Here is a 14432-nt window from a genome sequence, read left to right on the forward strand (position 1 = left end):
AGACTGATGTCTAGACGCTATATCTGTAGACTGATGTCTAGACGCTATATCTGTAGACTTGTGTCTAGACGCTATATCTGTAGACTGATGTCTAGACGCTATATCTGTAGACTGGTGTCTAGACGCTATATCTGTAGACTGGTGTCTAGACGCTGATGTCCAGATTCTATATACGGATGAGGTACTACTGTTGCGTTTGTGTGTGTGAATGCGTGTGTGCGCGCGCGCTGTGTGTGTCTGGAGACATTTTTCGGGCACTGACAAATCTTAATTCATTTATAATGCTGTTAAACCGAAAAGTCCCGAGTTCGAGCCTGAGTCCTGGTAGATGAGCCTCGATAGATGAGGACAACAATTCTTCCAAAATCAAACAACTGCTGCCGTGTATTTTGTTCTTAGTTGGACAAATGCCGTGGAAGCTAACCCAAAAAGAAAAGCAGGCTGAAATCTGAGTCAACTATATGGCGCATAAACGGTAGACACGGAATACTTAATTGATAATTGTGTTGAATGAAATAACGTTTAATATTTCAATTAAGAACGAAGAAGAAGAAATATTTTTTTTTCCTCAATGGAAATATAATCATCGACCGTTTGGATTCGAGTTTAGTTTTGGTTTTATAGAAATAAGTATTATTGTATATGATGAATTTTATTACGTTTTTTTTTGTTTATGATTTTGATAAGCGAGACGAAATTAATCAAAGTGTGAATAAACGATCAAATCCACCACTCACTTGTCAAGCAGTAGGTGATGGGGGGAGGTGGGAGGTCAGGGGGTAGAGCAAACGATCAAACGTGCAATATTTTGTGTTTGTTTTTTCAGCTGTATTTTAAAAAAAAAAAACACTTCCCGCTTTTAAAATGTATTCCTATTTATCACGTGAAGCTAAAAATATCCCTACTAAAGCCATTCATTAACACACATTACAGCTTTTACCGGCAAGACGTATGGCAATGGTAAAACATTCCAGTGCTAATTTAATTTAAAGGAGATAATTTGTCTTCGCTCTAACCACAGCGATTAAGTAGAGAAGCAACAGGAAGTGACCTGCGTTAATGGTTTCACTAAACTAATTACCGGAATGTCTACACGAAGAAAAAAAACACCGAAGTAGGTCTGTTTTAAAGCGATTTATTAAGCGCATTCGCAGTTTGAAATTTTGTTTCTGTTGGGAGTAATTATTCGAATATTTTTAATCAACTCATTACTAAAATTTTCTGGCATATAGAGTTTTATTAAGAAGCTATTCGAATAAAAGCACTAGAAGAATCAACGGTTTCATAATATTATCTAGATCTAAATTAAATTTCTGTTAAACTTTTGATTTTTTCGTACTAATCTTTTTACTCTTTATTTCGTTTTGCTTTAGTTCGACTATATCTTAGAAACTCGTGTTTTTTTTTCTTTTTTTTTTTTTTGTTTTTTTTTCTTTTTTTTTTTTTATTTTTATTTTTTTTTATTAAAGCGTAAATATTTGTTGAAATGCTCGATTAATTTCTGTTCGTCTAATTCTGAAAGCTAGATTTTATGCCTAGAGTTTGTGTTCACGTTTAGGGCAATGGTTATGGTTAGTTTAGGATTAAAATAGAAAAACCTCAAATTATCAACAACAAGAGTAAGGCGGTGGTCGCTTAGATGAGAACCACTTGATAGGTTTAGACAAGAACTGGAGGGCTATTTACAGTCTGTTCAAGCACCAGATCGCGTTAAATACTGCTTTTTGTTACTATAAGATGGGAGACAACAAAACAAAGCCATAAACTGGAGTGTTTATTCCTTAGCTGATATATTACGGGTGTCTTTACAGTAAACCGTTAAACAACACCACAAATTTACCCTCCGCACATACGGAAACATAATGTAACCCACCCCATGCACCCACCTCACACCGTTAACCACACCACAGTCTTTAAGCCCCCACCGCACACCTTAAATACTCGACGGTCTTTAGTAAGCCGCCACTATACACATTTAACCACACCCCGGCCTTAAGCAAGCCCCCACCACACACCTTTAACCACACCCCTGCCTTAAGCAAGCCCCCACCACACACCTTTAACCACACCCCTGCCTTAAGCAAGCCCCCACCGCACACCTTTAATCACACCCCTGCCTTAAGCAAGTCCCCACCACACACCTTTAACCACACCCCTGCCTTAAGCAAGCCCCCACCTCACACCTTTAACCACACCCCGGCCTTAAGCAAGCCCCCACCACACACCTTTAACCACACCCCTGCCTTAAGCAAGCCCCCACCACACACATTTAACCACACCCCTGCCTTAAGCAAGCCCCCACCACACACCTTTAACCACACCCCGGCCTTAAGCAAGTCCCACCCACACACCATTAACCACACCAGGAACTCAGTAACCCTCCCTCACCCCACCCCTCCCTCACGATAACCCTCCCTCACCCCACCCCTCCCTCACGATAACCCTCCCTCACCCCACCCCTCCCTCACGATAACCCTCCCTCACCCCACCCCTCCCTCACGATAACCCTCCCTCACCCCACCCCTCCCTCACGATAACCCTCCCTCACCCCACCCCTCCCTCACGATAACCCTCCCTCACCCCACCCCTCCCTCACGATTTACAATACACAATCTTCCCATACAGTCTGTATTGCATTCATTATTTATTTAAATGACCGCGGTTAATGACATAATTACTTGACCGCTTAATTAACCAGGTGTGTTTCTTGTTGCCCCCACAGTGATCATGAAGTGCGGGCTGGGTTTGATCCTGGGACTGCTGGTTTCATTCAGCCGTGCAGATGAAAACGAAGGTGAGTATACACAAAAAACTCTTTGAACTGGCAAAATTAGATCTAATACTTGTAAAAAATTGTAACCCTCTGGGTAGGCTATTTCACATATATGTAAATAATTAATTAATTAATTAACTAAATAGAGATGTGTAGGCACGGGTTAGTAGATTGTTCAAATATCGTCTTCTCCCCCCCCCCCCCTTAGTTTTATTGTGTTGGTTGTTTTGGTCTCGCTGTGGGATGTGCCGTATATAGGCTTCTTGTTAAATGGGCCGATGTCTTTCTTTTTGGTCTATTAAGGCCCAGGGGTAAAGGACATTACCCCCCCCCCTCCCCCCTGTTAGTTACAACCGGTCATCATCCCCTCCCTACCACCACAACCAAGCATTACTTTGTTTCTAGCTTTGCCAGGAACTTTTATAACTTGTATTCTCGAGAGTCGGGGTAATAACCAGAGGGGGGGGGGGAAAGGGGGGTTAGTATACAAGGGGTAATTTATTAGAGGGGTAATGACCGGGGAATAACGTGGGGGGTAACGTCCTAAACCCTAACTCATCCGCGGTCTTTGGACTTTGTAGGACTATGGGCCTATTTCTTTTATACCCTACGCTCCATATTTACTAAATACCACGAGCGCACAGCAACCAAATTCTGAACTTTGACCTCTAATTAATCATCATCTAAGTGCATCTCTGCTACCCATCCCCTCCTCCATCCCACCATTCCCTTACTTCCAGAAGCGTAGCGACGGGGGGGGGGGGCAGAGGCGTAGCGACCCCTCCCGGCGCCCGGGGACAAACTTTCGATTTGCACCCCCCCCCCCCTCGAACTTTTCATTTGCACCCCCCTCAAACTTTCAATTTGGCGCCCCCCCCCTAAGGTCGGCGCCCGGGGACATATGTCCCCCCCCCGCCCCCCCCCCCTCGCTACGCCTCTGGGGGGAGCTACATATGTCCCCGGGCGCCGACCCTAGGGGCGCCAAAATAAGCTCATTTTAGCTGCTATTTTGAATTATAAATATAAAAAAATATATGGGGGCGCCAAATTAAAGTTTGCGCCGGGAGGGGTCGCTACGCCTCTGATTACTTCCATGCTGACAATGATAAAACCCACAAAGAGTGACACGATTGAAACACTCCAAGCTATCTCTTCGTCCATAAATAAGTGATCTTTAAAGACGGCCCCTGTTGTAAAAGTCCCCCATTGTTATTTTATTGCTTTAACTCATTATTTACGGTTTTATTGCTCGCAAATAAACATGTTGCCTTCAAGACAGTTGTCGGTAAATCAAACGGTTTATAAGACATTAATTGTCAGTAAATAACATGTTTTAAATCAACCTGAGGTTCAAACTTTCTGGGGGGTGAATATCGTGTAGAACTTGTATCTTGGGCCCTTTTTTTTTAGTATGTAGCGGCACATATAGCCACACCATCACTTCACATACCGAGGTCATGAAACATATAAAACTCTTTAAAAAGCAACATCTCAAACACCAATGCGCATCTCTTATTTGTTTTTCCATCACTATATTAAATAGAAGCCATATTATTGTTTATCTACATCGACGCTAGTACACCCTCCCCCATACACACAAACATCAACCCTAACCCTACCCACACTCTCCACGTCCCCCCCCCCCGTCACACACACATCAACCCTAACCCGACCCACACTCTCCACGTCCCCCCCCCCCCCGTCACACACACATCAACCCTAACCCGACCCACACTCTCCATCCCCCCCATACACACACATCAACCCTAACCCGCCCCACACTCTCCAGGTCCCCCCCCCCCCCGTCACACACACATCAACCCTAACCCGACCCACACTCTCCATCCCCCCCATACACACACATCAACCCTAACCCGCCCCACACTCTCCAGGTCCCCCCCCCCGTCACACACACATCAACCCTAACCCGACCCACACTCTCCATCCCCCCCATACACACACATCAACCCTAACCCGCCCCACATTCTCTATCCCCTCCCCATCACACACATCAACCCTAACCCGACCCACACTCTCCATTCCCCACCCCCATCACACATTTCAACCCTGACCCGACCCACACTCTCCACCCCCCCCCCCACCCTCACACACACACACACACATCAACCCTAATCCGACCCACACTCTCCAGGTCCCCCCCCTCCCCATCACACACATCAACCCTAACCCGCCCCACATTCTCTATCCCCCTCCCCATCACACACATCAACCCTAATCCGACCCACACTCTCCACCCCCAGGACCCGACCACTGGAGACAAGATGCCAAGTCCGAGTTTGAGAAAGTCTGGAAGCTCCAGCCCAACTACAAGAAGGCCAAGAACGTCATTCTGATGGTGGGGGACGGGATGGGCGTGTCCACCATCACCGCGGCCAGGATCTACAAAGGTCAGACCCTCGGACTGAAAGGGGAGGAATTTAAGCTGAGCTTCGAGAAGTTTCCGTACCATGCCCTCTCAAAGGTCTGTTTTCATTTGTTTTTACTGAGCAGGTTTTTTTTTTATTGACATCAAGTTGTTGGTGTTCGGTTAAAGTTTACATTAAGATTTTAATTTAGAAGGTTTACTGTTGGTAAGGGCAATAGTTTGGTTAAAGGTACTGTTCGGTGTAGAAGTAAGATATTGGGTACCATTTGGTTTTGGTTTTGTATGGTTACTTCTATGGTTACTTCTATGATTACTTCTATGGTTACTTCTTTGGTTTCGTTAAAGCTTAGGCTCTGTATTAGAATCATGGTTAGATCCTGCTTTGGTTTGGGTTTAGTGTTTTTAGAGTAAAAATTAGTGTTTGATGTAAGATTAATTTAGTGTTTAAGTTTGATTAAGTGATATATTTGGTTATGGGCTTGCCTGAGGTGCACGTGTAGTATTTTACAGTTAGTATTATAATCACAGTCAAAATGGGTCTCATGATCTGACCAACAGAATGTCTTACATGCATCTGCTGACGCACGTCCACCGCCTTCCCTCCCTCTGTCCCTCTCCGGATGAAATTAAAAAAAAGTATCGAATTTGTATTGAAAATATATACTTAAACCAGTGTTCGTCCCTCTCCCCAAGCGAAAATTTTAAGTGCACCCACCTAAATTTGCACATGTCCTTAACCCCTCACCCACACCCTCCTCCAGAAAAAAAATGTTTGAATTAAACCCTGGTGACTGAAGGGATATATCTATTTTGATGCCAACAAAACCAACAGAATTTTAATGCCAAATATTTACCCGGAATGTCATACTATTTTAGCTGTTCATAATCCACAGAATCTATTGATTAAAAATTAAAATTGTAACTTATCGGGCTCCAACCTTGACCTTTTTGCAGACGTATAACCTAGACTACCAAGTCCCTGACAGCGCGGGGACCGCCGTTGCCATGACGACTGGGATCAAGGTCAACTTCGGCACCCTGGGGGTAACCGGGGAGGTGAAGTTCGGCACCGACTGCTCGAAAGTCTCCGAGAGCACCAAGCTAAAGACAATCCTCCACCACGCCCAGGAGGAAGGTATATATCAGCAATGCTTCTTCTTCGTTCTTAATTATAATGCATACCGGATTTCTTCCAACACAATGAAGTGTAACTTGTAAACTCTGATTTTTTTCTAATTTTTATTTATTTATTATTTTTTTATTTATTTTTTATTTTTTTATTTATTTTTTTTTTTTTGCAATCCATAACCTGTATCTAAGAATAATTTACAAGGCAGCAATGTTTTAATTTTGGAGTTGTCTATATAGAGACTCATCTGTCATGGGGTTCGAACTCGAAACCTTGACAGTGTAGCAGCCTTGAGCTTTACCGACCCGACCACGCCGACACCTCTAAGCAAATAATAATGTGCTCAATATTATATTGTGGGACGGCGTGGTCGAATGGTAGGGCATAATACTGCTAAACCCCACTTTTCTTGTCAAAACCCCACTTTTCTTGTCAAAACCCCACTTTTCTTGTCAAAACCCCACTTTTCTTATCGAAACCCCACTTTCCATGTCAAAACCCCACTTTTCTTATCAAAACCCCACTTTTCTTGTCAAAATCACCACTTTTCTTATCAAAACCCCACTTTTCTTATCAAAACCCCACTGTTCTTATCAAAACCCCACTTTTCTTATCAAAACCCCACTTTTCTTGTCAAAATCCCACTTTTCTTGTAAAAACCCCACTTTTCTGATCAAAATCCTACTTTTCTTATCAAAATCCCACTCCTCTTGCCCTGTAATAAACACTGTTTACATCAACCCCACATTTCCTACCTTGACCAGGCATGTCTGTTGGAGTTGTTACCACAACGACCGTAACTCACGCCACGCCAGCTGCTACCTACGCACGTGTGCCTCACAGGTGAGTAGCAGTAAATTAAAGGGGGGGGGGGGGATTTGAACCAGGTACGGAAATACGGTCATAGTCTGGTGCTGATATAAAGAGGGGGGGGGGCGAAATTTGAACCAGGTACGGAAATACGGTCATAGTCTGGTGCTGATATAAGGAAGGGGGGGGGGGGATTTGAACCAGGTACTGAAATACGGTCATAGTCTGGTGCTGATACAAGGAGGGGGGAATTTGAACCAGGTACGGAAATACGGTCATAGTCTGGTGCTGATATAAGGAGGGGGGAATTTGAACCAGGTACGGAAATACGGTCATAGTCTGGTGCTGATATAAGGAGGGCGGGGGGGGGGCGAAATTTGAACCTGGTACGGAAATACGGTCATAGTCTGGTGCTGATATAAGGAGGGCGGGGGGGGGGGCGAAATTTGAACCTGGTACGGAAATACGGTCATAGTCTGGTGCTGATATAAGGAGGGCGGGGGGAGGGCGAAATTTGAACCTGGTACGGAAATACGGTCATAGTCTGGTGCTGATATAAGGAGGGGGGGGGGGGCGAAATTTGAACCTGGTATCGAAATACGGTTTAATGCTTAGTTAATGGAAGGGGGGGGGGGCTGGTAAAATGCAGAAATACAGTTATAGCATCAACAGATTCTAAACTATTCCAGGAGGTATAATGTATAAGGCTTGCAGTGCACAGGGCACACAGGAGATATGGCAAACATTGCATAGGACATACAGAACCTAGAGCATACAGTACATAAGGCATACAGAACATGGAGTATTAAGTTCATAAGACAACCAGAACATAGGGCATAAATAAACGGAGTTTGGATATATTTTATAAGGCATGCAGTGCCCTTGGCAAAACACAACATAGGGTATACAGGAGGGTATACATCATTTACATAATACATACATGTTTTGTACAGATTCATATATATATATATATATATATATATATATATATATATATATATATATATATATATATATATATATATATATATATATATATATATATACACGATAATAGAGCATTTAACTTATAAGGCTTACACATTTCTTGATCATATCGATCTGGCGTCATACTCTATCTGACGTATTCTTTTGTCTATCTGACGTGATCCTTTCAGAGACTGGGAGTGTGACGAGCCAATGAAAGCCTTGACAGGATGCGATCACGTCAAGGATATAGCGTACCAGCTGATCAAGGATAATCCCAACATCAATGCAAGTATAATCATGTGATTTTTGCCATCAAATTTATACAAGTTTGACTTGTAATTTTTAGTTTAGATCGATGCTAAGTAAAGCAAATATTTCCCAATCCAGTCACTGAAAAGAAACGGAATGTTCTGTTTATTTCCATTAAAGTTCTGTAGGAATGTTTTCGCTAGTTACCTTTAATAACGTGCGTTAGTGGTTTTTTTTAATAACTTTTTAGTTATTTGTTTTTGTAATACCGCTTTTAGTCCATAGTATCCAAATATTTTTTTAAACGCATTTTTTTTTTCAATCAGACACTCCTCACATCCGGGTTGCCAGATTTTATATTTATTTTTTTTATACTCGTTAATAGAATTTTAGATAAAGCTATTTTATAGCAGATAAAATTAATATTAACATTTAATTGTTTCGATTTGTATTTAGTATTATGCAATTATGCTGCTCCATGATGTAATATCGTATAGGTGTAGGCTTAGTGAAGATGCATATTTTATTCTGATATAATAAAAACCATTTAGCTTAAGGGATCTTTAAAAAGTTTAATTTTAGAATTTGATGTTGTTAAGGTCATACTTGGAGGTGGTAGAAGATACTTTCTGAACCAAACAAACAGTGACGGAAGTGAGAGAGGTCAAAGGTTAGATGGGCGAAATCTCATCAACGTAAGTTCATTTGTTATTTCAACTTATTTCAAGCTTTGTTTTAGGTTTGTAACAGTAACGCCTTAATTTGTATTGTAGAGTACAGTACCGTAGAGAGTAGAGGGGTAGTAGTGGTGTAAAGTAGTGTGTCATAGTGATTTTTAATGATTATTCATATTCAATCATCAATGGTTCTAGTTCTAGACTAGTGTGTGTAGTAGAGTAGTAGGCCTACATATTAATTATTTTAAAGTGTGAACAGTAGTATTTTAACATTTAAAGTTTAAAGTGACTTTTAAAGTGCGAACACACAGTAAAAGTAACCTACTAACTAGCAGTGTGGAACATTGTGCTAGTAGAAGAGTAGAAGACAATAATACTGACTGTTTTCTTATTATTTCTTTTTAAATCTTGTACCCCAGGAGTGGAAAGCTGATAAAAGTAGCAGGAACTTAAAGTACACCTACGTTCAAAACAAAACAGCATTGGAAAATGTTGATGTCAGTAATACAGATTTCCTACTGGGTAAAACACATAATTTCAACATATTATACTGCTCGTTATAACAACAGATATATTATTATTATAAATCATGTAATATAATATATAAATTATTATTAATCTTACAATATTATAGTGAAAATAACTGTTTATTATGATGATTATAAGCAATTGTTACAAAGTATACCAACTCATTACAAGCATACAAGTTTAACTCATAATGATAGGGAAAACAATGCATTTGTAGTAAGGGAAATAACTATATTAACTCAATTTATAAATGTTCTGCATTTCTGTCAATATTGCATCTGTATAGCAAAAAAAATGTGTATTTAAATTGCTTGAGTTTTTAAATAAATAAAAATAATTCTCATAGTTTTAACTTAATTGAAAACCTATTACATGAACTTTTTTATATTAAAGAAATTTTTTTTTAAACAGGCCTTTTTTCACCTGGTCACATGGAGTATGACCTGAAAAGAAATAAAGATCAGGATCCTACCTTGCAGGATATGGTAGACAAGGCCATTGGAATCCTAAAGAAAAATCCTAAGGGGTATTTCCTTTTGATTGAAGGTATTTCATGGCCAATAACTCACTTTATCATTCACAACTTTTTTAAGAACAGAATTACTACATTAAAACCTTTGAAAGCTTTAAAGTTACAATTTTTTTAAGATGTTTTTTTTTTAATAAAACAAATTGTGAAATAAATTGTATTAGGCCTAATCTGATTACATATATATTTCACTGTTCAATTTATTAAATTGCTAATTCGTCTGTTTGTTTTGCAAAATTTCTGTTGAAAAGATCAAGTAAGCCAATTTTATTTTCCATTTCCTTAAAAATCGAAAGTTAATTTTAAATTTAAATTTTAGGTGGAAGGATTGATCACGGTCACCATAGCAACAATGCAAAGCTAGCCCTAGGGGAGGCCCATGCTTTTGATGATGCAGGTAAACAAATTAAGGTTCAATAATTGTTACGGGTCATTTGAGGTCAGGGTAGAATAGGGTCAGGGGCGTAGCAAAGGGGGGGGGTGCTGACTGCACCGGGTGACACCATTTAGGGGGGGGGGGGGTGACATTAAGGCAAAAATAGCAAAATATATAGAGAAAAACTTGAGGGGGGTGCAAATCGAAAACTTGAGGGTGGTGGGTGCAAATTGAAAGTTTGAGGGGGGTTGCAAATCGAAAATTTGTCCCCCGGGAAGGGTCGCTACACCTCTGGGGGGGGGGGGGGGGTGACACCATTAAGTGCCACACCGGGTGACACCCGACCTCGCTACGCCACTGAATAGGGTAGAATAGTCTCGAACTTAGGGGAGAGTACGTGTGTGAGTTGAGTTCACCCTAATGTGTAGTAACCCCGGTGTGTTTATGTATTGTAATCCCTAGGTTGAATGCGGGCGAGTGAACGATTGTAGGGGGGAGCGTGGGTTAGTTGGTAACGGTTAGGACGAGGGCTGCTCTGTTATGTGTAAAGAATTGAGACCGAATAAAAGTATTGAAGTAAACATGAATCGTCTCTTGAGTTGAAACTAATCCGAACGTAACAATAATCTTTATTTTACTACAGGTGAACTATTACTTTTTAAAAGTTTTTTTTAATTAAAATGTTGTGATGTGATACTGAAATTTTGTAATCTGCAGTTGAAAAAGTTACTAAGCTGACCTCTGTTGAAGACACGCTAACAATCGTCACAGCTGACCATTCACACGTGTTTACAATAGCTGGCTACCCAGTGAGAGGGAATAATATTTTGGGTAATAACCTCAAGGCTAATTCACACACTGAGATTTAAACCTATAGAACTGAAATGCTATTCAGTTTTTAAGGTTTATTTTAAATTGTTTTTTATTTACATTTTATAAATATAATTCCCTGTCCAATTTAAAAAAGTATTTATTTGCCATAGGCCTAATCATGGAATTTTATATCATAATTATTGAAATACTTCTAAATTAGTTTTAAATAATTAGGCTTTTCAAGTATAATGTTTAGAATTTTAGAAAATCTTCTTCCATCCTATATCAAAAATTATTTATTTGACGTACTCCTACTTACTAACATTTAATGTAAATAGAAATATATTGGAAAACTATCTCAGGTAATTACAATGTAAGAAGTATAACTTGTTTGAAAGTTAATTTAGTTTTAATTTTGCATCAGGTCTAACAAATATAAAGCTGGAGCCTCCGAAAGATTTATTACCCTACACAACGCTGGGTTACCTGAATGGCCCAGCCATTGGCAGAAAAAATTTAACAGACGTAAACACGACAGGTAAGATGTTCATTCATCATTTAGCTCACACTTGTTACAACAAAATTCATTATCTCTTTACACAAGGTAATTTCATACTTATTACAGCTTAATTTAAAACTACTGAATTGTGGATCTGTTATACAAACATGTTAACTATATTTTAATAATCAAGTTTTTATCAGCCATGTTTTTGTCATCGAAATTGAACCCTAACCTAAACTTAGCCCTGAAACCTCCACTCTCTTTCTTACAAAAAGCTGGACCCCTCCCAAAATGACCAAATTTGGTCTACATCTACCCCCCCCCCCCCCTTCAAAAAAATTGCAGTTTCATTACTTTTTAATATATATATATTTCTAAATATTGACTGACAATATACAATTTACAAAAATTGTTTTTAAACATAAAATAATAACTAAAACTAAGTTGCTAACATTACTTTTTTAAATGCAAAAGTATCATGTCACAACATCTGAAATCCCCCCCCCCCCCCCCCCCTCATAACACAATGTCACAAAATTATGGATGACCACTAAGCCTTTTTAATGAAATCTCTGGTACAGTAAATGACAAAGTTCTATCTCACTTTTAAAAACATGACATTTTTTTAAACAGACAATGATTACCAGTTTCCTGGCTGTATAGAGATGGGTTACGAAACGCATGGTGGCGAAGATGTTGCTATATTTGCTCAAGGTAGGTCCAACTCAAGTTCTCTTTAAACTTTCAAAAGCTATTTCACTCCCATAGCAACCACCCCCAAATCAGCACTTGCAGATACAAACTGTACATATTTTTTATGCTTCAATTTTATGTCCATCGAAAATTGTGAAGATTTTTTGTTTTAATATTATCAGCCCATCTTAAATTGCACAAAAATGTTATGCTTTAATTTTATTAGTTAATCTTACTTTGTAAAGATTTTTTATGTTTCAATTTTATTAGCCCATCTAAAATTGTAAATATTTTGTTTCAATTTTATTAGTCAATCTTAAATTGAAAGATTTTTTTATGCTTTAATTTTATTAGTCAATCTTAAATTGAAAGATTTTTTTATGCTTTAATTTTATTAGTCCATCTTAAATTGTAAAGGTTTTTTTCTGCTTAAATTGAAAGATTTTTTGTTTCATTTTAAGTAGCCCATCCTACATTTCACTGTAAGACTTACAGCTTTTATAAGTTAAGTTCATCTTATCCTGTATGGCCAATTTCACACATAGTCTTTCTAACTCTACTCTCCCACATATTTACATGAGTTGATTGTACCTTTCCCTTAAGGACTAACATTTTAATTAGTTAATTTAATATTCCCTTTAGGCCTAATGACTCACATATTTTAACATGTTAATTTTATCCTTCCCTCTAGGCCTACACATTTTAACATGTTAATTTTATCTTTTCCTCTAGGCCCACATATTTTAACATGTTAATTTTATCTTTTCCTCTAGGCCCACATATTTTAACATGCTAATTTTATCTTTTCTTCTACGGCCACATATTTGAACATTTTATTTTATCTTTCCTTCTAGGCCCACATATTTTAGCATGTTAATTTTATCTTTTCCTCTTGGCCTACACATTTTAACATATTAATTTTATCTTTCCCTCTAGGTCCACATATTTTAACATGTTAATTTTATCTTTCCCTCTAGGCCCACAAATTTTAACATGTTTATTTTATCTTTTCCTCTAGGCCCACATATTTTAACATGCTAATTTTATCTTTTCTTCTAGGCCCACATATTTTAACATGCTAATTTTATCTTTTCCTTAATGCCCACACATTTTAACATGCTAATTTTATCTTTTCTTCTAGGCCCACATATTTTAACATGATAATTTTATCTTTCCCTCTAGGCCCAATGGCCCACATGTTCCACGCCACACACGAGCAGTCCTACATCGGAAACGTCATGATGTACTCTGCCTGTCTGGGAGTCTACAAGAACAACTGTGACCTGCCCAAGAGGACACAAATGGATGAAAACGGGAACCCCTGCTCAGGCGTCCAGCACCTCTCGTCCGTTCTAATCTTGATACTTGCTGCCTTGGCCACGCTACAACATGTCTTGTAGACCATCCAATCAAACAGCAGAAATGTTTTTTGCTCAGAGTTACCTCCAAACAGCGCTTCCCTTGTTCCTAAAGTTTTTAAAAATATTATTATAATTATAAGTTTTATAATTAAGTTTTATTAAACTTAAAATATTTTTATGTTAAACTCAAAAATGTAAATGTAATACATTTCTTTAAACTGTAACTGATTATGGCACACAAACCCAGCCTTAACTTACTTCTTACGAAAGTAAACTAAAAATGAATCTTTTTTTTTTAATTCTCTGCTTAAGATTTTTATATTTAATATCATTGAATCTGTTTTGCAATTGTTTTCACAGTTTGTATTCACATAATGATTTGATACATGTTTTGTGTGTATCTATATTCTTAAAATTATTTACATGATATATGAAGAAATAATTCAGTTTAATTATCAACTGCTGATTTTGTATAATATTTTTTTTTTTTGTTTACATATTTTTCTAGTAATGATGAACTACATAAAAAGTATGACAAAAAGTATTGGAACAAATAGTGAATTCATGGTTTAAATGTGCAGATGTGATTTGTGTAAGTGTACTAGGTTAACGGTATGCTAATAGTTGTATTTTGTCA

The 14432-nt window shown here is 38.6% G+C and overlaps 1 protein-coding gene across 3 annotated transcripts in view; it reads left to right on the forward strand.

Annotated features, from left to right (window-relative positions):
• The window catches only part of LOC131956685 (alkaline phosphatase, tissue-nonspecific isozyme), a 28024-nt gene extending 13949 nt beyond the window's left edge, over positions 1-14075 (forward strand). For all 3 annotated transcript variants that reach the window (XM_059321236.1, XM_059321234.1, XM_059321235.1), the window contains exons 2-14: positions 2723-2794; positions 5035-5255; positions 6114-6294; positions 7053-7131; positions 8256-8352; positions 8916-9011; positions 9413-9515; positions 9933-10067; positions 10370-10447; positions 11144-11257; positions 11664-11777; positions 12375-12455; positions 13617-14075. In XM_059321236.1, the coding sequence (XP_059177219.1) occupies positions 2728-2794; positions 5035-5255; positions 6114-6294; positions 7053-7131; positions 8256-8352; positions 8916-9011; positions 9413-9515; positions 9933-10067; positions 10370-10447; positions 11144-11257; positions 11664-11777; positions 12375-12455; positions 13617-13834 (1584 nt within the window). In that variant the 5' untranslated portion in view covers positions 2723-2727 and the 3' untranslated portion in view covers positions 13835-14075. The remainder of the gene's footprint in view (positions 1-2722; positions 2795-5034; positions 5256-6113; positions 6295-7052; positions 7132-8255; positions 8353-8915; positions 9012-9412; positions 9516-9932; positions 10068-10369; positions 10448-11143; positions 11258-11663; positions 11778-12374; positions 12456-13616) is intronic.
• The last annotated feature ends 357 nt before the right edge of the window (positions 14076-14432 follow it).

This window comes from Physella acuta, unplaced genomic scaffold (genome assembly GCF_028476545.2).
Source record: "Physella acuta isolate Inbredline_101_S28 unplaced genomic scaffold, ASM2847654v3 ptg001169l, whole genome shotgun sequence".
Taxonomy (NCBI): Eukaryota; Metazoa; Mollusca; class Gastropoda; family Physidae; genus Physella; species Physella acuta.